The sequence below is a fragment of the Xiphophorus couchianus genome, chromosome 3 (assembly GCF_001444195.1).
Source record: "Xiphophorus couchianus chromosome 3, X_couchianus-1.0, whole genome shotgun sequence".
Classification (NCBI taxonomy): domain Eukaryota; kingdom Metazoa; phylum Chordata; class Actinopteri; order Cyprinodontiformes; family Poeciliidae; genus Xiphophorus; species Xiphophorus couchianus.
In genome coordinates, this window is record NC_040230.1 from 6,044,465 (window position 1) to 6,067,844 (window position 23,380).

General features: G+C 35.9%; 1 protein-coding gene across 3 annotated transcripts in view; it reads left to right on the forward strand.

The window, feature by feature from the left end:
• Positions 1-23,380, forward strand: part of thsd7ab (thrombospondin, type I, domain containing 7Ab) — a 203,216-nt gene that overhangs the window by 81,614 nt on the left and 98,222 nt on the right. For 2 of the 3 annotated variants that reach the window (XM_028011976.1, XM_028011963.1), the window contains exons 3-5: positions 7,250-7,498; positions 9,581-9,765; positions 21,561-21,629. In XM_028011976.1, coding sequence (XP_027867777.1) covers positions 7,250-7,498; positions 9,581-9,765; positions 21,561-21,629 — 503 coding nt within the window. The remainder of the gene's footprint in view (positions 1-7,249; positions 7,499-9,580; positions 9,766-21,560; positions 21,630-23,380) is intronic. The other variant, XM_028011971.1, reaches the window with a different exon arrangement.

Sequence of the window (23,380 nt, forward strand, 5' to 3'; positions counted from 1 at the left end):
TCCTTCATGTTGTGTAATTTTAAGTTTTTATTGCTTTGAAACATTTGTTGATTCAAAAGGTCAAGTTCAAATGATTGCAGATATGAAGAAAGCTAATAGTTTCAACATTTTCAAAAGAATAGTGAGACAAGTCAGTTATTTTACTCAAATAAAAGAAAGTAAAAAATTGCAGGTCTTCAAAAATAGTTTAAGTGGTGAACTATTATCCAACACATATTCTTTAAATCTGAGTTTGTTCATGTCAAATCTAACCTGTTTGACCTCTCATTATCCTCGCTGAGCGCTACAAAGGCGCATTGTCAGACTGAAAATAAGAAAGATTAATAGCTGTCAGTTTCCATTCACTCGCTGCAAACTCTTCCCGTCTAACAATGTATCTGAGAGCAAAATGTCTGACAGGAAGTTCTGTCAGTGTGAACTTCGCAGTCGACTAAAATCAAATGTTTCTAAAGGAAACTTGTATTTGTATGTTTCTGTCAAACCTGTCAGTGAGAGTATTTGCTCACACAAGACGTCAAGATACTATCGCTACATAAACCTGAGGAGGATTTTTAATTTTTTATGCGTTGTTGGAAAATCTGGAGGAACGTTCTGAAGCAGTGGTGTCCAAACGTTTTGTCCTGGGTAAATTTAAACTACTGGCGGACCACAAAATTCAGTAAATTGAAAATTTAAAAATTAGTTTGTGATTTTTCTGATTGACAACAAAAACAACAATTTTATAATGAAGTCTGTTTAGATCCAAAACATTAAATGGGTTTTGGATTGTTGGCCCATTAAAAGAAAAACAATTTACACATTTTTTGGGGTCATTAATTGTTTTCTACTGACCAAAATAGTTTGACTTGTGGCCAAGCAAAAATGTTTTCATGGGCCAAAAATGGCCCCCGGCCCACGCTTTGGACACCTGTGTTCTAAATGAACTGAAATCATTTATATTAGATGGACATATCGAGGATAAACTGTGTAAAGTTTGGATTTTGGTTTAATTTGTTGGACATTTATTGTTGATTTGCTGTGATTAAAGCTGATAGTAGTGTCCTGGCAACTGTTTTACCTCATCATACGATTTATAGAACGCCTGTTTTTTTATTTTTTTTTTCTTTATTTATTTTTTGATGAGGGCGAAGAAAGCAAATCTTGGGATACTTTTTGATAGTACAACACCAAACCTAATTAATTTACTACATTGCTTTGACCTAACATAAAATACCAGCAAAACACTTTGAAGTGGAATAAAATTAATACCTGATTTTCAACATTATTTATGAATAGGAATATACAAAGCGTGGTTTGCATTAGTATTTAGTTCCCTTCTCTTTGGTACTACTTTTTGAGTAAGTAACATGCCAGGAACTCTGCTTGCGTTGCTACGTAACAGGGCTGGCCTGGGTGTGGTTGCTAGGTAACGGGGCTGGGCTTGGCTGTGGTTGCTAAGTAACGGCGCAGGTCAAATCTGACATAATTTGTGGGAGGTTTTTGAAATAGTTAATTTTAAAGACACTAAAAAACCTCAAGTTATTGCCAAAAAAGGGTTTTTAGTGCTTTGGTTGTTTATAGAAGCAGTTGAGACCCAAATGGAAGTAGAAAAATGTGGAAAATGCCAAATTTGCATTTAAACTATCTTTTTTACATATAATTTCATCAAGACACAGACTTATATTCTTAAGATACATGTTTTATTAATATAATTATTGATAATTTCTTATTACATTATAAATTGAAAGCAGAATAAAACATTAGCAACCTTTCGATGGTGCGTTTTCCATTATTATTAAAATATTTTGGATAGAAATCGCCTCCTGTTCTCCTGGGCTTTTTTCCAACAAAAAAACTCCCTCAGACTTTCATCTGTCTTATGACACGCAGAACGATTCCTGTTGTTACTAAAGTAAATTTGTCCTTACAGAAAGCATCCTCCCTATTTCTTTATGATTGTTAAAGTCAAGGTGTCTGTGAATAGACAGACCAATTTCACATATTCTGTAAAATAGCTCCACGTTCCTCTTCCTGCCGATATTATGCAGCTGTCAGACGCATACATCTGCTACAGCTACATGTTATGGACCCGTTAGACTTTAGCAGGATATATATGTAACCCAGGGGAAAAGAACTGGTACAGTCGTATTTATGATCGCTCTCCTATGAACCCCCAAATGAGGAGTTGTGGATTATTTGGCTGTGAAAAGAGGTTATTATGTGCTTCGGTGCTCGACTCTGTTTTCATTTGGAGAGTATTTGGTTTGGGACTTCTTATTCTCCGAGAAAGAAAACTTGACCTACAACTGCACATCCACGAAACGCGTTTAAAAGCTTCATATTATGCGACTAAAAGTGGTGAAACATTGAGTTGCCATAGGTTATCCTTTTTATAACTGGCATTAATTTGTGGCGTAATACACATTTGGCTTTTCAGCATAACTGTAGGGTAGATCTATATTCTTCTAATGAGCTGTTGTCTCCATTTCCTTCCCTGTATTAAATGTCACAGCTGCTCCCGGCAGACTTTGATCTTGGTGGGTTTATCAAGGTTTTCCTACTCCAGGAAACAGCTGCAAGCCTGAATTTATCTTTCAAACAGTCACATATCTTCTATGGTAAAGCTGCATTCTGGGATATCTAGCCGTTGATGCTTTGTTAGCGTGGTTCTCTCGCCACTGACTGGGATCGATACTTTTAAAGGAACCTTGAAAACAGCTTGCATGCTCTTAGGAGCATTAATATTAATCCTTGACTTGTTTATTTCTTGTTCTGAAATATTCATAGTTGTTTTTTCTTGTGGAAACTGGAGCAAACTTCCCAGAGAAGCAGAGATCCAGACATGTCGTAGCCAGGCGTCCCCCGAACATCTTGCTCACTTCATTTCCAATTTTGTTTGATGAACATCTGTCACTGGGACGCTTCTTTCTCCATGGTGTCTCACTGGTTCCTCACATGCGGCTTTCTTTAAAAATAAGTTTCTGGCTTCCTCTGCTTGTTGATCAGTTTTGTTTTTAGAGGAAACGTTGCCTCTACTGCACAACATTAAGGATTTTTTCACACTTGATAAAAATTGACAAAAATTACAAGATTTGTTACATTTTCAGCCGGTTAGGTTCACTTTCACACTGCTTTGTGTCAAACGATCCAACCCTATTGAAAAACCTGTTCCCCTCCTCGCCTGTGGTGGCGCTGCATTAAGAACTACTGAAGAAAATTACATGGAAACCTCTGAAGAAAAAACTTCCTTCTTCACAAAATGTAAACAAATATAGAATAGCGTCAGATTTTAACGGTTGTAGGATTTCTCTTTTGTGTTTGGTAAAAAAACACAAGTCATTTATTCAGGTTACACTTCAAAAACACAAAATCCTACCAAGTATATTTCGTCCAGTTTCTAGTCCAAATACAACAAAACTAACTTACAAGTAACTTTTCAGCAAGATATTGGAGCTTGTTTTCAGTCAATATTATTCCTTAATATTGATTATTATTATTAGCAGATTATTTCACTTACAACAAGACATTTTCCCCACTTTATAGGTGAAGGAATTATTTGTATTTTTATTTTATTTTTATAAATACAGAAGTTCTTTTTCAAAAACAAAATAATTCAATACCAGTTCCTCAGTTTTCTCTTATATTTCCAACAGAAAAACCTTGATAGCTTATTCAGAAATTCTGTGTTTTAAGTGAATATTTCAAATAATGTAGCAGGAGGTAAAAAGAAAAAGAATGCTGTGATTCAGGGCAATAGGAGAAATCAAATAAATGTACTAAAAGTTCTAAAAAAAAATTCTTAGAACAAAATATTTTTCCATGTTTTTAGTGAAATAATCTGATAGAACTAGTACTTATTCATCAAAATTTAGGAGTTATTGACTTAAAACAAGCACCAGAATTTTGCTGAGAAGTTATTTGTAAATTAGTTTTGTCTTATTTCAAGTAACTTAATTTCACTAGAAACTGACCAAAAATACTTGGTAAGATTTTGTGTTAGTGTAACCGGGAGAAATGACTCGTATTTTTTATTTTTTACCAAAGACAACAGAAGAATCCTACAACCACTAAAATCTGAAGCTGCTCCAATTTTGTTTACATTTCGTGAAGAAGGAAGTTGCGCAACACTGTTGTTTTCTTCAGTAGTTCTTATTGCAGCGCCATCACAGGTGAGGAGGGGAACAGGTTTTTATTTAGTTTGAATCATTTGACACATTGCAATGGGAAAGAGAACCACACTAACTGAAAATGTAACAAATGTTACATTTTCACTTGAAATCTATTGCAAGTGTACGAAGATATTTCAAAAATACTTGATTAGATGTTGTGGTTTTGTAGTAGCGTTAGCCTTGTGTGCTTGTTTTGGTTATATTTACCCAGAATGCCTTGCGCTTTGGTCCGCTTCCTGCACCAGAGTTCACATTAATCGAACCGAAAACCCAGGTTTTTAGACGGACCAGAGCTTGTTTGTTTTTTGGTCCTCATCAGAGTTCAGGCCTCCCAAAACAAGCAGGACTTTCTAGAATAACAAACTAGAGTTTGATTAAAGTGAAATAAACATAGATGTATGAATGTGAATGTTTCTTTATCATTCACTATCATAATAAATATGAATGATTCACATTCACAGATTAAAGAAAACATGTTTTCTTTAATCTTTTGACAGATGCAGAATTATGTTTTTCAGGAGCAGGTACAAAGTCCATTGTTAGAATATAACTTTAAAACGTAAAGGCTTAAAAATGAGCATTTTCTCTGCATCAGCGTACTTATTTAACTAGAAATTATTTTGTCCTCATTCTGTCTGAATAGCTGAGATAAAGAAATAATGACTTCATCCTCCAACTTTGAGATCTACCCCAAAATGTCCATGATGCGGACAACAAGCGGGGAAGGCTCAAGGGATCCAAAGATCGGAGAGAAAATGGGTCACTGGCTGCATTAGCGGCTTTTTAATACAACAACTTCCATCTGAAACGAGAAATCGAGCCATCGGTGCGTCACGTTTAAATTTCTCATTGTTTTTCTCCAAAAGCAGAAACGAGCCAGCTCACCATGTGCGCTTGGCGGAAAAACAAACCCAGGATTATTCACAGTGTCGCTTCGGTGCTACTTCAAAGCCTGCAGAGGTGTCTTAATCTGCAAAGACACGGGAGCTACGAGATAAAAAAGAATTTATATAAAAAAATCAGAGATGCTGGAGGTGAAGTGTGGTGGTAGCGTCTAAATGAGAGGCTTCTAAATGAAGCAGAGCTGTAATTAGCTCTAATAGCTCGTCAGCTGCTTCACCTCGAGGGAGAGGACTTCCAGAACGAGTTGCAGAAAACAGACGGCTTTGGTTGGAACAAATTTCTAATGATTGGAAAGGGACCCAAGTAGGACGGGTTACTCATTACGACTAAATGTTGTTAGATGATCAAAAGACGTGGGCGAACAATGAATCACAGCCTGTTGTGGTTGTCTTAACACTTGACTTATGAATACAAAGAGTCGTGTTTTACTCTTGATGTGAACCTCATTATGCACCATGTATGCTAATAAGATCAGCTAATGACAGCGTCAAAAGCAGAAAGAAAACGTTTTTTTAATTTATATATATATACTTTCCCTAAATCTGTCACTGGATATTGAGGAGCCAAAGTTTCAGACTTTCAGAGCGGCGACTTGTCTTGAAAACCAGTTTGACATTGTCTGGTGAACAAAAAGAAAGGCTTTTAAATCACATCAGACCTTGTTCTCCACAGAGGCTGCATTTCATTACAGGATTAGATTTTTTTTAACACCTTAATTGGATCATTAGCATGAAAACTTGAACTTGATCATGTAAAGCTGCAGTAGTTCAGTATTATGCCTTCAGTTTTGTATTTTAAAGATATGTGGTTAACCTTACTTATGCTGATTGTTTTTCCCAATCATGTCATGTCAAAATGTAGAAGGTTCTAGTTTCAAATTGGAGAATTAGTGGGATTTTAATCTGTGGAGTTAAGTGATCAGACTAGCTCCATTTTATGCATTAACAGTTTTTATAGTACTGTGTGCTCCACTGAATCCGGCTGCCAAGCTTTGCATGTTTGAAAGTCATTAAATATGATTTAGTATGCCAACTCTTGCCTATACAAAAGAAAAAACATTCTTCATTCTTGGATTAGATTTTTGTCTGGTCAGTTCTGCCTATTTTGGTCTGTTTTATGGTGTCTTGTCACGGTTTAATCCAAATAAGCAGCTGCTGATCATGTCCCCCAGCTCAATATTTACACTCACATGTGAGTGTAAACAGCTGCAAACAAATGTATAATTAAACAACCATACATCCTTGAAAAGAATAAGTAGTTCCTCCTGCACAACCAACAAGAATGCAGCAGGTGGTTTCTAAATAGTAAGTTAACAAAAAATAAATCCTTGTCTTTTACAGCAGTTTCAAAGTGCGTTACATAATAAAAAACACACAAATATAAAGTCACAAAATATACCATAATAAACCATTGAGAAAAACAATAACGAACATTACATTTTGATGAGTGCCATCATCAAAATGTTTAGTATACATGAACTATAAAAAGTTCCTTTTATTTCGGCCACTGCTGAAGACAAATACTCCTCTGATGCGATCAAATACAACAACCCATGAAGCGGCACAGCTCATCATGCTTTTATTTTGAAACGCGACACGCAAATTGAAGCAGTCACGTGACCCATGCAATGCGAGGGATCGTTTGTTGTTAGTCACGTGGTTTTCAGCAAACCGACACAAGCATCGAAGCGGGGCTTCATTGACACGCCCCCTTTTTACTCGGTACACACCTGGAAGCCTGGCTTCAGGTGGCGCATCACTACTGGTTGTTTATCAGGACACTAAATAGTGACGTTTGTCGAGTATCAATGACGTTCAGGTCGGATGAATGTGACCTGGCCGTTCAGATTCACATCACAGTTGAATCGGACATCCAAGTGGCCTGGGTCACATTTGAAAATAATCCGACTTGTGTTGTTCAGACTGTCATGAAAAGATCAGATACAGATCTCAAAAGAAAGAAAAAAAGGAATTGGGTCACTTCAGACTGTTGAGTAAACGCAGCCTTAGAGCAAAATGAAAGTTCAAAAATGTGCAAAATGTGAATTTTGCATAATAGATCCCCTTAAAATTTGAACCCAGAATTCCTCAGGGTTCTGATTTCTGTTTCCAGTCCTGAAGATTTCCCACTTCGTAGTGTTGTTAGTTCTGTCTCCTCCTCCTTCACACCTGACCCGTCTTCTGTCTTCTCCGTCCCAGCCTGTGCATACCGCGGGAGCTGCCGCTGACCATCCAGTCCTGCGTCCTCCCTAAAGACTGCCAGGTAACGGAGTGGACTGACTGGAGCGCCTGCTCCAAGGCCTGCGCGGACCCCGAGTCTCCAAGAGGAAACCGCACCCGGAGACGACAGGCGCTCCAAGTCTCTGTTGGCGAGGGCGTTGAGTGTCCAGTACTGGAGGAGACGGAGTCCTGTGAACCTCCGGGGGGAAGCGTTCCTCCCTGTGCAAGGTAATTTATATCTGATGCTACATTAGGCTGTCACAATAATAAACTTAAATTTTCCCTGACATTATTGCGATCAATGACAATATTGTGATTTTGAGGCCATAATCCACCAAACTAATAATGATAATGTTAGCTTATTAATGCAAGTATACCCACTTAAACATAAAGAAAACATACATTTCTAAAGATAATTTAACACTGGAAATGGAAAATATTTTAAATATCCAAAATAAATGGATTGTGATGTCTTGGTAACCAAAAGTGCATTTAAAATATATATATATATATATATAATGATTGAGCTTAGACAGGGAAAACAGGCAAAAGTGGCAGGCAGTGCAGAAACAGCCAGTGGAACTGTTACTTTTTCATCAATATTAAGGAATTATTGACTAAAAACAAGCTCCTATATCTTACTGAGTCACTTTTGTCTTATTTCAAGTAAACTAAAATATTTGCACTAGAAACTGGACCAAAAATACTTGGTAATGTTTTGTGTTTTTGCAGTGTAAGCTAAAACCAAACAATGTTTAACAAATGAACAAACACACTCTAAAAACTAATTAAAACGAGTTGAAGTAGTCAAACAAAAAGTTACAACGAAATGAAACCTAAAACTACTTTAACACTGTCGATGTCAAAATACAAATTCTGATCTGTTGGTGAAATTTCATGGATCTAGTGAATTTTTCTAATTGTTTTTAAAGGCATAGTGATCTTAGTGACTTCTGTCTTTAAAGGAATTGAGCATTAAAAATTTATAAACACAGAAATGAATTTATTCTGATAATTTTGTTTATCCCGACTGACCTAATACTAGGAAAGTTGAGGCTGATTCAGACTGTGATGGTAAAAACTGGTTGTGTTTTTTTATAAATGCTACATAAATATCCAGTTTATACTGTAAATATACGTTGTTATTATGATATCTTTGCCTTTTCTCGCAGTATTCAGACTCTGCTATGAAATACTGCAGGGACTCATTCGGTATTTCAGTCACGCACTCGCACCATACAGAAAAATAAAAGCATCGGCTCAGGCTGCACGCACTTCCTGTTGACCTCCCTTTTCACGTATCACCAAGATAATTTGCTCTCCTGGGTGGTTCATGCTGGTGTGTGGGTGTGTGTGGGTGTGTGTGTGTGTGTGAGTCAGCATATGGATAGAGATTAGTATAAGTGGCTGGGCTGGTGCCAGACAAAAAGTAAAGGCAATTGCAGGGAGACTGTAAGGCTATTTTGAATTTTCACAGACGATGTTCCTGCATTCAGTCTGACAGGCGGCTCAGTTTCAGCACACTTCAAACTAAAGCCATATGTTTTAATCCAATCCCAGGGATTATTTGGTTTTCTGTCAAACTGCTCACATTTTGCTGCTCCTACACATTTTAAAATGTTACGTCACGGGTGTGCAGATGAAGAGTTTTTGTTTTTAATTAACACAAAGTTATTACAAACAAATTAAAATGTTCTTATAATGGAAAATATTAATCTTTTCTGCATTCTCTTTGGTTTTATAGTAAACAGGAACACGTCTACTTTGTTACTTTTAATTAAGTATTCCTAAATGTATAAAATTTTATCCAAAAAGTGACAAAACTTCTGTTTTGACAGATGAGAGTTTTTTTTCCCTAAAAATGTGCAAAATATACGCCTTTATTTTTATTTATTTGTAGGCAAACATGCAAAATCCCTCCTAATTTTGGGGGATACAATAATTTTTACACACCCAATCTTACAAAATGTGTCACTAATTTGTTATTTAAATTGTTGTCACTCTAGTTTGTTGTTGAGCACGTACCGGTAATTAGAATTTGATGAGAAATTATGTAATCTTTGGCCCAAGTGACAAAAATTTACATTATCCAGACTTTCTCGACCTAAAACAAAGCTACATAAACTGGATTTTGAGTTAAATAAATTGTCACTTTCATTTGAACATCTGCTATTTTCTTGGTTGAAACCATGTGACATATATTATTTACATAAGTTTATATCAGCAGGATTTAAAATGTGCATATTTTGACACGTTATTACACCCACTCTCCTGTCCGTCCATCTTTGCTGTTTCATGTCATCCTTGTAGCTACACATGGAGAACCACGGAGTGGAGCGACTGTCGGGTCGACGTGCTGCTGAGCCAACAAGACCGACGGCGCACCAACATGACCGGGCTCTGCGGCGGAGGCCTGCAGACAAGGGAAGTTTTTTGTGTCCAGGCGAACGCAGAGCTTCTGAAATACCTGAACAACCTCAAAGAAAAAGACAAAGGTAGAGCTGAGACCATTTCAATCCATCAAGTCAGTTTATTTGTATTGACCTCTTGCAGTGTGATGCCACGCGTGCAACATCCTGCCCCCATTTTCCTGCTGGAGGGCAAAAAACTGCTCCCTGACAATGTCTAGCATCGGTTTTAGCTGCTACGTTCTCAACATCTTAATTGTCTGCCTGATATATAAAAGGAAAAGTGATGCAGTGGTTTGCTAGTAATTGTCAACACTACAACTAGATGACAAGGTCAGGAAAAAGTCTTGATTAAGAACAAAAAAGAGCGACGAAGAAGGAAGTAGGTCAGTAATGCTAGCTTGACTATGGCAAATTTAACATGTAGATTTGCTGTGGAATTTGGTTCAGTTACAAAACAAAAAAAATAGGCGACCTAAACGCCAACTCTGCCAGATCATCAGTAGAGCAGATGTTTATTCTGCTGTGTTAGATTAGCTAACAGCATGAGTAGCTAATCTACCACAGCGATCAATTATTAATAATCACAAAATAAACATCAAGCCTAAAAACGTAAAACAGTAACAAACTGAATGTTCTCTTCTTTATGTGGGAAATGTTTGAGGCTTCAGCAATGAATCCTGAAACATATGGCGGCGTTGTTGTCAGTTGCTATGGCAACGCATCTGCCTGTAGCGTAGCCAACACAGAGAGCGAGAGAAAAGAAGAATATGATTTGTTTTGAGTTGTTGTTCAACAGTTTTTCTGCTTTATTTTTCCATTTGCTGGGAAAAGCAGCACTAAATTAATACTTCCTACATCTCCAGGTTTCACTTGGTGAAGGGAATTGTAGCAGCAATGCGGCTACGGATAACATGTAAAATAATCCTTTTCCTGTCCTCCAGTGTCGTGCGAATGCGCAAAATTTCCAGATTTAAATAATAACATGCAAAGGAGTGTTCAGCATACTTCTGCAACAAGGCAGTTCAAAGTGCTTTAAATTATAAAACCACACAAAAAAAGACATAAATACAGTCAACAATTGAGAAATCAGTAACAGACTTTACAATTTGATGAGTATCATCCTCAAAATCACCAATCAAATTTAGTTTTTTTTTTTAGTTTACGGTTGAAATAAAATAACATGATCCACAATTTACGCTCTAACTTGTTTGTAAATAATAACTTTTAGTGATTTAAATTTTTGTGTTAATGAATGATTGTAGTGGATTATTTGTGTTTTTAGAAACAATGTAATCAGACAGTTATGTTTAGTTTCAGATGTTTTAAATGATAAAACACAAAATCAGAGTAAAAACAAACAACTTATTTGGATATTGACAGGTTAAGGTTAAATAAACTTACTTCCTCAAAACATAAAGTCGAAAACCTGTCTTAACCATTCAAATGAAGCTAAATTTTAATTGTAGTAAAACAAAAACAAACATAACAATTTACTGTTGTAACCACTTCTGAATATTAAACAAATATGCAACGGCTTAATTTCTGTCCTAATTCAGAGCATCTCTAAATCCAGCGTTAAGATTTTCCAGTGTCTTGACAAATGCTGATTAAGAAAGTAAAATAAATTTTATAGCTACCTTTTTATTAAATGATCTCAGGGACAAATTACTCTCCGCAGCCTGAATGCACAATACACAATACACCAAGCATCCAGGCTGTTGTTTCTACAAGCAGAGTGAATACTGAGAGCTACTTAAATTAGCTTTGATATATATTATATGAAATTCAGAGTGCAGAACGTATGATTAAGGCCCATATTGTGAAGGTTGTCTCAATTAATCTTCTGTATCGACTCCATGGAGAAAATAAAGATGCTCATCAAACAGCCTGAGGCAAAAAGCCTGAAGGCATCATTTTGGCTGCCATGATGAGTGCAAGCAGGCCACCAGCTACTATAACAGCTTTCTAATCTGACAAGCTAGTCTCTGCTGGGGATATAATCCCAGTTTGTGATTACAAAACATTCACTGTGGTAGTAAAATTCAGTTGTAAAGGTATTTTCATTTTAGACCAGAATTGCTAATGGTCAAAACCAGTGGTCGGCACTAATCACAAACATTAGTTACGCTAACGCTAAAGCATTATACCAATACGGTATTAAGCAGAAGCTAATGCTAAAGCGCTAGCTTAAATTCAAATTCTATCTGCCTTTCAGATGTTGAACTTTATTGAACTGAAAGTTAACAAAACAGCCTAGCCTGCGGTAATTATCTGGCTAGCTACCTAGCTAGCTAAACTGTGATATATTATTCTTGAAAATTGGAACTTGAGTCGACAAAAGTTTGTTGTAGGACCAAACTACGTCTAAATCAGAACAATCCTTCTGAGCGGATGGTTTGTGGTTGTATAAAATACTTATTTCACATTTTAGAGGGAAAAGAGGTCGATGGACCATTTTTAATGGAGGAAGGAAACAGATTGGTATATCCTCTTTTTGCCCTCTTTTAATGTATTTTTTTAGACCTGGTTTATAATATCCTCCCTTTGACGTTCAAAATACTTCCTGTTTGTTGTCTTAGTTTCCTCTTGTGTCTATACTTATAGTTCAAAACCGTAAATATAGACACATCAGCTTGTGTACAAAAGTAAAAGAGACACTCCACATATTTGCTGTATCATTTTGTGTGAATGCTTATTGTACTATAAAAATAATTTATTTGCTCACCTTGACCAAGAGACAACATGAATACTCTATATTTACCATTTTTATTTATTATTTATATTTTTGCACCTCTGAGTCATCTGCCACTACATGTATACATCTCTTTATGCAGAATCTTGTGTCTTTCTGCATGAATTACTTTTCATCTTCAATACTAGCTGCAGCATGGCATTAAAACACTTTTAAATATTAAGGACACATCCTCTTTCTTATTCTTTAGGGAGGATTTTTCTTCTAGATTCATTGAAATTCAGGTGGAATCAGTCTGTAGCACCCTGAAAAAATGGCCCTAGATCTCCATTATTATCCTAACAGCGGCAGTAAATTTTGGGTCCCGACAGCAGCGGCGTTCCTGTGCAAAATATGTTATAGGATATGTCTCACATGTTTTAGCACCTTGTGCCCTGCAGTGTTCATAATCAGAGCCACAATTTGAATAGGACATCTGAGCTAACAGAAAAGATGTGATGCTTTACAAACGGAGCAACATGACGCGAATCACATCATGCAAGAGTGGCTCAAAACACCGACAGAAAAGTTTCAAAAGATTTTAAAAATTTCCATTATGTGAGGCAATTTTTCTAAATAAAACTTATAAATTAGAACAAATATTTTATACTTTTTCTCTATAAAAGTGCATCTAAAACAAGTTTCTTCCCATTAAAACTTCAATTAAAAACATTGAAATTCAAAATAATTGAAAATAGAAAAGAATTTCTTACCAAGACAAACTAAAAAATAGAAATATGTTCAGTCCTGTTTTAATGGGATGACTTGGGTTAGACTACATTTTTAACATATTTAGCTTGCTTTATTTTGGAGCTAAATAATTAGCTTTCTAGCTAAGTAACATGCTATTTAGCACGCTGAATATTTAATAGGTTGCTGACAGAATATTTAGTCTGGTTTCAAACTAAGTTGTTATTTGACAAGCTAAATATTTAGCTTTCTGGCTAAAGATTTCAAACTAACTATTTTAAGTTAAATGTTCATGTTAAATATTTAACTAGAAATATAGTAAAAATCTATTGAAATCTAAATATTCATTTTGCCAGCTAAATATTTAGTTAACAAACCGAATATTTAGTTAGCAAGCAAAATATTTATCTCCAAGCTAAATATTTAGTTTAGAAATAAACATTTAGCTTCAAATAAAAGCTAAATATTTAGATTGAAGCAATATCTAGCTTGTTAATATTTAGTTAGCAAGCTTAATATCTAGCTCTAAACTAAATATTTATTTAAATATTACTGAATATTACTTGAGTATGAAGAAAAAATTATTTAATATTTAGCTTGCTAATTAAATATTTAGTCTGAAACTGACATTTATAAATGAATAAATAACATGGTGAAAATATAAATTAGAATAAATGAACCCTTATTGGGTTTTTTTCTCATATTTCAGTCTAAATAATCCAGATTATTTCTGTGTAGTTTTTTTGAACGGTACCCCATATACTGTTTAGTATTTAGAAGAACACTTTCTTGGGCTTTTTAACAATTTGAACTACGTGACTAAGTTAATAAATTAAGAGAGTCATTCTACTTAAGTAAATATATATGACAGAATCAGTAAGTAATCACTGTTGCTAAAATAAACTAGATTGAACACTCTTGGCAACTTGGACTGAAGCACAAAAACTTTCTGAATTATAAAATTTTAAGCCATTTTATCAGTAATTCCTGTGTCTGCCGGTTTGCCAGCTTTACACGGCGATCCGTTTACCCGCTGACGTCCTTTTGTTGGAAACAAAACCAGTCGTTTGCAGCCAGGACCCGTCTCCGGCTGAGACTCGTCCCTGCAGAGTCCTGAAACACCTCCATGTCTGACACTTGTCAAGCCAGCTTAGAGTCAAAGCTGCCCTCTTCAGAGCGTTTTAAAGACATTAGCTGAGGTTAATCCTGTGGCGGCTGATCGCTCTGATCACGTGAAGAGAGCTTGCAACATGTGTCAGAAGATGTTCGTCTCACTCAACATGGAGGAGAACGTTTTAGTTAAATGTAAATAAAAAATTTTGCAAATTGGGTAAGATGATTTATCTGCAATTTTCATCTTTCAAACAATCTAACATAGTCTCAAGGATATGGAGAAGCAGGTTGCCTTAACATACCAGGGAAATGTTGCTTTCAAGATATTTTCCTAATTAGATGTATCTCTTTGCTTTTGCCATATCTTTTAGTCGGATTTTGGATTGAACTTTGATGACTTAAATTCACTTTTTGCACATTTTTGTTTTTCCATTTGGGTCTCAACTGGTTTATTTATCAACAGTTATTTTTTGGTAACAAGTCAAAGATTTTTGGTGTCTGGAAAATGAACCGTTTCTAAAACCTCCTGACTGTTAAGTCATGCTGCACCGTTACCTAGCAACCAAAGTGGAGCTCTAGCATGTTTAGTCAGCTGGTTTTACCGCTGTATGTGAGTGTTTTATTGTTGACTTACCATCCAGAAACCACTTACTGCATTCTTGTTGGTTGTGCAGGAGGCTCCACTTCTGCTTTTCAGAGATGTACGGTTGTGTATTTGTGCATTCATTTGCAGTTATTTTCATTTGTGAGTGTAAACGTTGAGTTTGAGGGTGTGGCCAGCAGCAGACGATTTGGATTTAAAGTGACAAGACGCCCTAAAGCTAAAAGCTCATTATCTGGGAATGATTTTGTGTTAAAACAAAACATAATGAACATGTTTTGAATAGACCATAGATCTATCCTAACCCATAAATGAAGTACAATAGGTCAACCTTAAATGTTTTCTACATTAAAAGAAAACCTGTTTGAAGAAACAACCCAATCGAAGTAGCTTGGGTGTACTTAATTTTTTTCCTTTCGTATTTAAACTCATAAAAATATTTTTTCCCAGTAAATAAACCTTTTTTGAAGAACATTTTGTAATTTTTTAACTAGAAATATACTTATCAGTTTACTGGTTAAATTTAGGATCATCAAACAGAAACCACAGCAGACATTTAAATCCATGATGTCAGATTAATATTTTTACACATCTTTTCCGTTTGATTCTTCTTTAAATGTTTAAGAAGAAGTCTAGAGCAGATGTTGACTTGATTCAGAAAAAGAAAGAACTGGAATTTCATTTGCATTGCGTCTGCTTTGTTTATCAGATGTCAGATTGATTTGTAGTCGTTTACTTGCGAGTCCCAATTAAAGAATAATGAGCCTGGCAGCTCTGATGAAATCCACCAGCACAAGATGACAAAACACATTTTGTATCTAATAATGAAATAACGTTTAACTTATGAGATTGTTTTTTTCTCTCTCTTCTCCGGAAGATGACGTGCGTTATTGACCACAAGGCTAATGCGAGTCCTCATGTGTTGGTGATGTAAGAAGCCTTTTGAAACTGTGAAATACTTATGCGTCGAATCACGCGGTGATGCAACGACTGGCTGCACCTAAAGTATGTGGCTGGTGAGTTTACATGAGCATGGAGCGAGTTCTTATCTCCTTGGCACAGGATTTCGCCGCCATCGGGGGGTAATCTCCCAGCACACCTCTGAGACGGAGAGCCAGGGAAAGCTGCCGCTTCTCCTCTCGCTCATACATAAATGACACGATGTAAAAGGGAGGAAGATCGCCCCGGGCTGGGACTCTGAATCAGCTTACCGCCTCCTGAATCTTAACCATAATCTTCATGGTGAAGTAGCTTCGATCTGACCTCAGATCAGTCGGACGCGGCGTGTCTTTCATTCGGCGAAGGCCGATGCAATGAGGCTCGGTGACCTCAGGTGTGGATTTGATGGAACTGATGGATAAAAAAAGGTTTCTTTTTTATTGTGACTTTTGGAAGTCATTTTTATTTTATGACAGAGCGAGTATGAAGAGTTTGAGTAAAAATCTTTTTTTTTTTATTAGCTGTCCTGGAGCAGCCCCTCACACTGCAAAAACACAAAATGTTACCAAATATTTCTAATCATCCATCTCGTTTCTAGTGAAAATATCTTACTATACTTGAAATAACTTAAAAGTAACTTTTCAGTAAGATACAGTAGTTTGTTTTAAGTCAGTAATTCCTTAATATTGATGAAAAAATATGCCCATTGGCAGATTATTTATCTCATAAAATAACAAAAATATCTTATTATAAGGAAATAATCTGCCAATGGACCAAGTATTTCTCCATCAATTTTAAGAAATTACTGACTTGAAACAAGCTCCTACATCTTGCCAGAAAGTTAGTTATAAGTTAGTTTTATTTTATTTCAAGTTAATCAACAGTGTTAATCAAAATTGACAAACATCTATAAACAATCTGCACAATTTGGAAATTCATTTTAAATAGTTTAAAATTACATCATTATTCGTTACGTTGTGCTGTCGATGAAATTGACTCTGAACAGAATAAACGTCTCAAGTTCATGTACAGTAGACCAGTGGTTCTCAAACTTTTTTCAGTGATGTACCCCCTTAAAAATATATTTTTAGTCAAGTACCCCCTGACACGGGCAAAACATTTTTGGAATAAAAAAGAGGTACAGTGCTGTAAAATCACTGTCTGATTTATTAAAGCCAAACAACTTATATCAGTGAACCTGACAAATACATCCATATTGCAAACATTGCATGGTTAAACAAAAAAGAAAAACAGAAGACGGTGACCACCAGGAAGGTATAAAACCAGTCAAAACTGAAATATGCAAAACGCTGCTAATTTATATTGGTCTCTGTAATGGTACAAAATTAAATATATACATAAATAATAATTCAGTGCATGAACACACATTTATATTTTATCGAACTTTTTACAAACTAATTTTTCCCAAGACTTATTATGAGGAGCCTACTGATTTTTTAAAGATATTTTGAAAAGCTTCACGTACCCCCTGCAGTACCTCCACGTACCCCCAGGGGTACGCGTACCCCCATTTGAGAACCACTGCAGTAGAAGAAACTAATTTTAAATAAACCATAAAATAACCTGGTAGTTTAAAATTATTAACAACAAAAACAACAGTTAACTAGCTTAACTACAGATTAGAGCTGGATAATAAAGCAGTAACAATATCTATTGTGACAGATATGTAATCAATATCATATCTATTGATTACATATCAATAGATATGTAATCAATATCATCTGATAGAATATTCAATAATTTCACTGAACTCCAATCCAGAACCGCACAACATTCTGGGGGATTTAGGCAGAGGTTGGTGCAATCAACTGACTCACTCGCTCTTTGGTTACCTAGCAACACCTTGCTAGCAACACCCTGCGGAATAACTTGTGGTTACCTAGCAACAACCTGTTAAGTAACTTGAGCCACGGCAGTTTAATGTTTCGCCGCTGTGTCTCATAACTGCTTAAAAATAAAGAACAATGGAGTGCAGTAAAAACTGTGGATTAAACAGAAAAGGTCACACCACCATCTTGGCAGTATTTCAGATATTTAAAACAAAAACACGAATCAATTATTATCTATATCGACTGATATGAAATGCTGATGTTGTGATATGTTTTTTCAACCATTTTGTCCAGCCCTAATATAATTATTCAATATTTATTATGGCCCTTTTGTTTTCTAATAGCACTGATATCATTGACTATGGATCAATGACTTGTAGGTTGAGATTCAACCTAAATTAGGGTTTTCCCAACAAAGTTGTACCAGTTCAAGAACAGAGGGTGTTTTTTTTTTTTTTTTGCTACAGCAGATTTTTAATTGGTTCTTTATAAACAGCTCTTACAATAGCAGCAGCTGCTTTGTTTCTCTCTAGCATAAACTGGCTTAATGAGGCATAATCCCTGGCAGTTAAAAATGTCTTAATTTGTATCTCAGAACGTAAATGCTGACATTAAAAACAAAAGCCTGTGCTGCACTTAATCCTTTTCATTACTTCCGCTAATGTTTGCTGATTTTTACTTATTAGAATGTCAGAAATTTAAAACAATGATCATAGTTCATTGTGAGTTTAGAGGTGTTTTGCAAACTAAACGGAGCAGTTCTTTTGTATAGCTTCGAGCTAAAAAAAAATTTAATCTTTAGGAGTTTAATCTGGGAGATGACTGAAACAAAATGCTACAAATATTCAACCATTCAGAAAAGCCAATATTTGGTTCAGGATATTTTTAAAGATAGATTTCTGCCAAGCTAATCTAATTTGAACTTGGGCTCTGCAGTGGAAATGGAGACTTGATAGTGTTTGTAAAATCTAGGTTGAAGTCTTCTGGATTGTGGTGTGAACTGGGGTTTTCTAAATAATCCAGATTTGATCTCAAATATACTCATTAGCATCAACCGTTTATATATTAGCTCAAATTGTAGCATTTTTTTTTCCAGGTTGAAACTGTAACATGGCAACAACATCCACAAAAAAAAGCATAAAATCATGTGACAAATTAATACCGAAGAATGCCACGTGTTAGCTGTGCTAATGCTAAAAGCTAATGCTATAAAATGGGCGTTTGAGAGTATGACAGCCTAAAAATGAAGGTAACATTTTATAATTTATCTACTAGAAACTGATCAGACAACTTCTGAATGATGGATATTAATACAACCAAATAATTTCTTCTTTTATGAATCGCTGTCCTCTTGATTGAAAAGTAGAGAGTTTAAAGTCATTTGAAGTTGCAGAGTTGGGTGGGGGCAACGTGTGAGGATATTAAATATTCTGCATTTTGTTCATGTGAGTGAGAATATTTAGATTAGTGCTAAATAGTTTGAAATATGCAACAAAATAAAGCCATAACAAACTTGTTTTTCTTCTGAGTAAACATTTCCACTGTCCTTGCTGCTCAATTGAAAACAAGTATAAAAGAAAATATGCAATTAATTAGGATGATTTACAAACACGTTGGCGCTTTTAGTTCAGGACAAAGTCGAACGGTTTCTGTAAATCCAGCGTAGGTCATAAATGCACGTCAGTTGAGTGAAGCGGCTCAACATGCATGTTTCTGCTACATGTTGGCAGCCAGCTTACCTGCAGCGTCTGCGTCAGAAGACAGGCTTTACTGTTGCTCTGTAGATGTTACAGCCGTGTCAGACCTGGCAGCGTTTCAGTGATGAAACTGCAGGAGGCCGGCACAAACGGCACATCTGCTTCTGGTTCTTTAAGACAAGGAGGCGCCACAGAACTGTCTCGAAGTGGAAGAAATTTTACAGATTCCTTATAAAATCTGAAAACATAAGGGACAAATGTTTCTGTTTGCGTATAATTAGATGACTGCAAAAACATCTGTTCATTATAATTCAAGAAAATGACCATCCAGTAAATACTTGATATTGCATTGTATCAAGCATCAAAGTTTATTTACTATTAATATTTACAAATTGCACCTAGACTTTTCTCTGAGGATACAAGAGAAGTTGTTGAGCATCTTGAATTTTTTTCCAAAAAGATTTTCTGTTTTCCAAAAACACCAAATCTTACCAAGTATTTTAATTTCTAGTGCAAATATCTTATTACACATGAAATAAGACAGGACTAACTCACAAGTATCTTTTCAGCAAGACATAGGCGCTTTTTAAGTAAATAATTCCTTTGTGTTGATGAAAAAGTACTTGTTCTGTTGGTAGATATATTTCCTTCACAATACAATTTCTCCATGTTATAAGTGAAATAACGAGTACTTTTTCACCAATGTTAGGGCATTATTTACTTTAAACAAGCGCCTATATCTTGCTGATAATTTACTTTAAAATTAGTATTGTCTCAATTCAACTTTACTAAGATATTTGCACTATAAACAAAACTAAAAATACTTGGTAAGATTTGTTTTGCAGTGGCTTTGCAGTGAGTGTATGTAAGTAAAAGAATGAAGTCAAGTTTGTGTTCTTAAAAGTTAATAACATTTATTCTGTCCTGTAATGACATAATATGCAAAACAAAACTTTTTTTTTCCTCAAGAACTCCCACTGCTGACTTTTTTTCTACAAGGTCACATGGCCTCATTTGTGTGTAGTTCACATAAAATTAAATGTAAACACTGGAACACTGGAAATAATCAAAATTTGGTCTCAGTTTATTCATGAGTTCAACTCTAAAGGAAAAAATATTTCTGTAAAAATGTATAATTAACATTGTAGGACTGTAACTTGATGAGTTGCATTAACTATAGACTGAGTCTGGTTTAAATATGCCTCATTTTGATGTTATTTTCATATATACAAATAAGATTTGAGTAAAACCCGATGCCTGTGAAATTTATTCAGTCGACTTCTTGAAAGTCTGCACACCAACGCATGCAGGCATAGCGTTATTAATTCATTTGGTGAAAAAAAATATACAAAAACACCTTTTTTAAGGAAAACAGATCGTATCTGCATGTTGACCTGCAAACTGTAAGCTAACGAACACACACATCACTTCTGACAGGGAAAAAACCCCCAACATATTGCTTCTCTTCTGTGTCCAAGCAATGAAACGACTCCATACACACAGGCAGTCCAACATGCATTTCTCTGCAGCTTGTTGACGTTTACCATATGCTGCTGGATGCATCTGGCTACCTACAGCAGCTGCTTTAAAACGGGCTGTAAATATTGCTTTTTGAACATAACAGTCACGTTGAAATCTCTTCTTTTCACTGATGAAGTGATAAAACTGCAGGAAGCTGGACTTCTGGTTCTGGTTCTCTGAGTAGCTGTGTTTCCATTAACTTTAAAATTGCACAAATTAGGATTACGAAAGTAAATTTGCCTAATGTAAAGGTCAAATAAAAAAAAAATATATATATATTTTTTTGGATAAAATGTCCGAAACAATCCGGACTTTCTAAACAAACTAGAATCCGATTAAAATGGACCAAACAGGACCAATGTAAATTCACCTTAAAAAGCTAATTATTTCCAGTCTTCTGTGGGATTTGTTTCTGCTGGTCACGTAGGTAAATGTTTTTTGTAAGTCCTTGTCTTCCCTTCTCCCCTTACGTAAAAAAACGGAATCAGATTATTTTTAATCCATGACCTGAGGTCTGATTTGTCAGCGTGAAAACAAATGAACTCCAAACAGCAATTACCTTCCTCTAAAGAGAACATTCGATCTGTGTTTAATAGTAAACACATTGAGGTCGCGAGGCCTGGCTCTCTGCTGCTGCTCTCTGCCTGTCTCTTCCCCTCTCTGCTTGCATGTCTGACAGAGTCTCTGTCTCCCTGCTGTGTGCGTAGCTAATAGAGCTATTTCCCCTGTAATTACAGCGGGTCAGACCCAAAGACAGCAGAAGCCTAGTGTCCCCCCTCTCCTCTCCATCACCTTCCAGATTACAGGTAGGTGATTTTAGCCATGCTGAATATGAAGCCTAAACCGTCATCGTCACTCCCAGACCCAGTTTCCTGCTTCGATCGTCTCCTTTTTATTCTTTCTTCTCTTGGCTGCAGTTTTTTCCTCCTTTTCTCCTTGAATTTCCTCTTGGCCTCCTCTTTTCTCACCACGGATCACCCACTGCTTCTAATTCTCCTACATATTTGCTGTGTTTTGTTTCTCACTTTCCTCTTAATCATCTCTGTCATCTAAGAAATAATGAAGCGAACTAGGGATTAATTGGATTAATCGAATATAAGTTTAAAAAATTGATCTTAATTCAAAAGAATTTCCAAAGTAGCGAAGCTGAAGTTTTACTTATTGAGAAAATGCTAATGCTAACCCCAGGCTAATTGCAGCAGGATATCCTCTGATGAGACAGACTTCACTTTAACAAGAAATTACTTCGTGTTTTATTATTTATTAAATCACGAGGTTTTATTACACAACTGTGTAAAATTTAATCAGGTGAGTTAAAATACCTGCACAGGTTGGAATAAAACAGCTGTGGATTGATAAAAATGTCTAGCAAAGTCGGTTTAAAGGTTTTGATACAGTAACAAGGAGACCATAAATTGGGTGGAAGAAACAACCAACTAAGTATCTCTTTTTTATTTACTCGCATATTGATGAGAATAAAGTCTTTACTTTTTTGTTTTTCATTTTTCTTCCCACTAACGGTCGGATAATCTGTCACCGAATTTAATCCTTTTCTGTCATCATCTTCTCCTCTTCGAAGCTTTTCCTTTTTTACTGCTCTCTTTTCCTCGTTTCCTCTCTGTCCTTGTAGTCTCTCCGATATTCTCCACTTCGGTTGTCTTCCTGTGTTCAAGTCTTTTACCGCGACTTCTTCCTATTTGATGCCTTTTCTTTCTGCTGTTTGAACACAGCATTGTTTCGCAAACAAAAAAAAACTATTGATTTCAGCAGTGCTTCAGAAGCGCTCAGTGTAGCTGCGATTCTTTTCAGTTTCCAATAACTTTTAAGTGTTTGAAACATTTTAATTTCAGGAGAGCTACAACCTCAAACTGGAGTTTTTCACTCAATCTGAGCGCTGAATTTAGTTACAACAAAGTTCTTCATTGTGTTTAAAATGGAGTAGTTGGAGCTGCAGAGGGACTGAAAGAAGGAAAAACTTTTTTCGCACACAAACAGAATATAGATGCTAAGTGTTGGCGAGCCGTTTGCTACCCCTGCAGACTGCAAGCCACACATGCAGGAGGGATTCCTGTGCAGTGCTGTCAGTTTTATCTCACAGGAGAGCGAACTACAAATGGACTTACAGACAAGCAGAGAACAGGGATGTTTCACTTCTTCACTTCAACACAAGTATTACGTTGGTCTTCTGCTTAATATTCATCATTGTACAGATTGAAGTGAGTGATTCCCCAGTAATGCATGGATTAACAGAGGATCAACAAAGTTAGTATTTGACTTTCAGCGTGGTTCTAACTGGGAATTAGACATTTTGCATTTCAAAAGGCCCTTGTCTCTCCACAGTTCTCAGGGAACTGTGATTCGGCTCCTAAGTCAGACTTTAAGCTCTTAGATGTCTTGTTGAAACAGCTGGAGATGCTTTTACTGTACGACTACCTAAATAGGGAGCGTACGGTGCCCCCTAGAGGACATGGGTGATTTTTTTCTTTTGCATTGCCAAACGTATTGCGTTCCCTCACAATATTGTACTGGTCAGTTCATGCAGCATAATTGAGTCTTT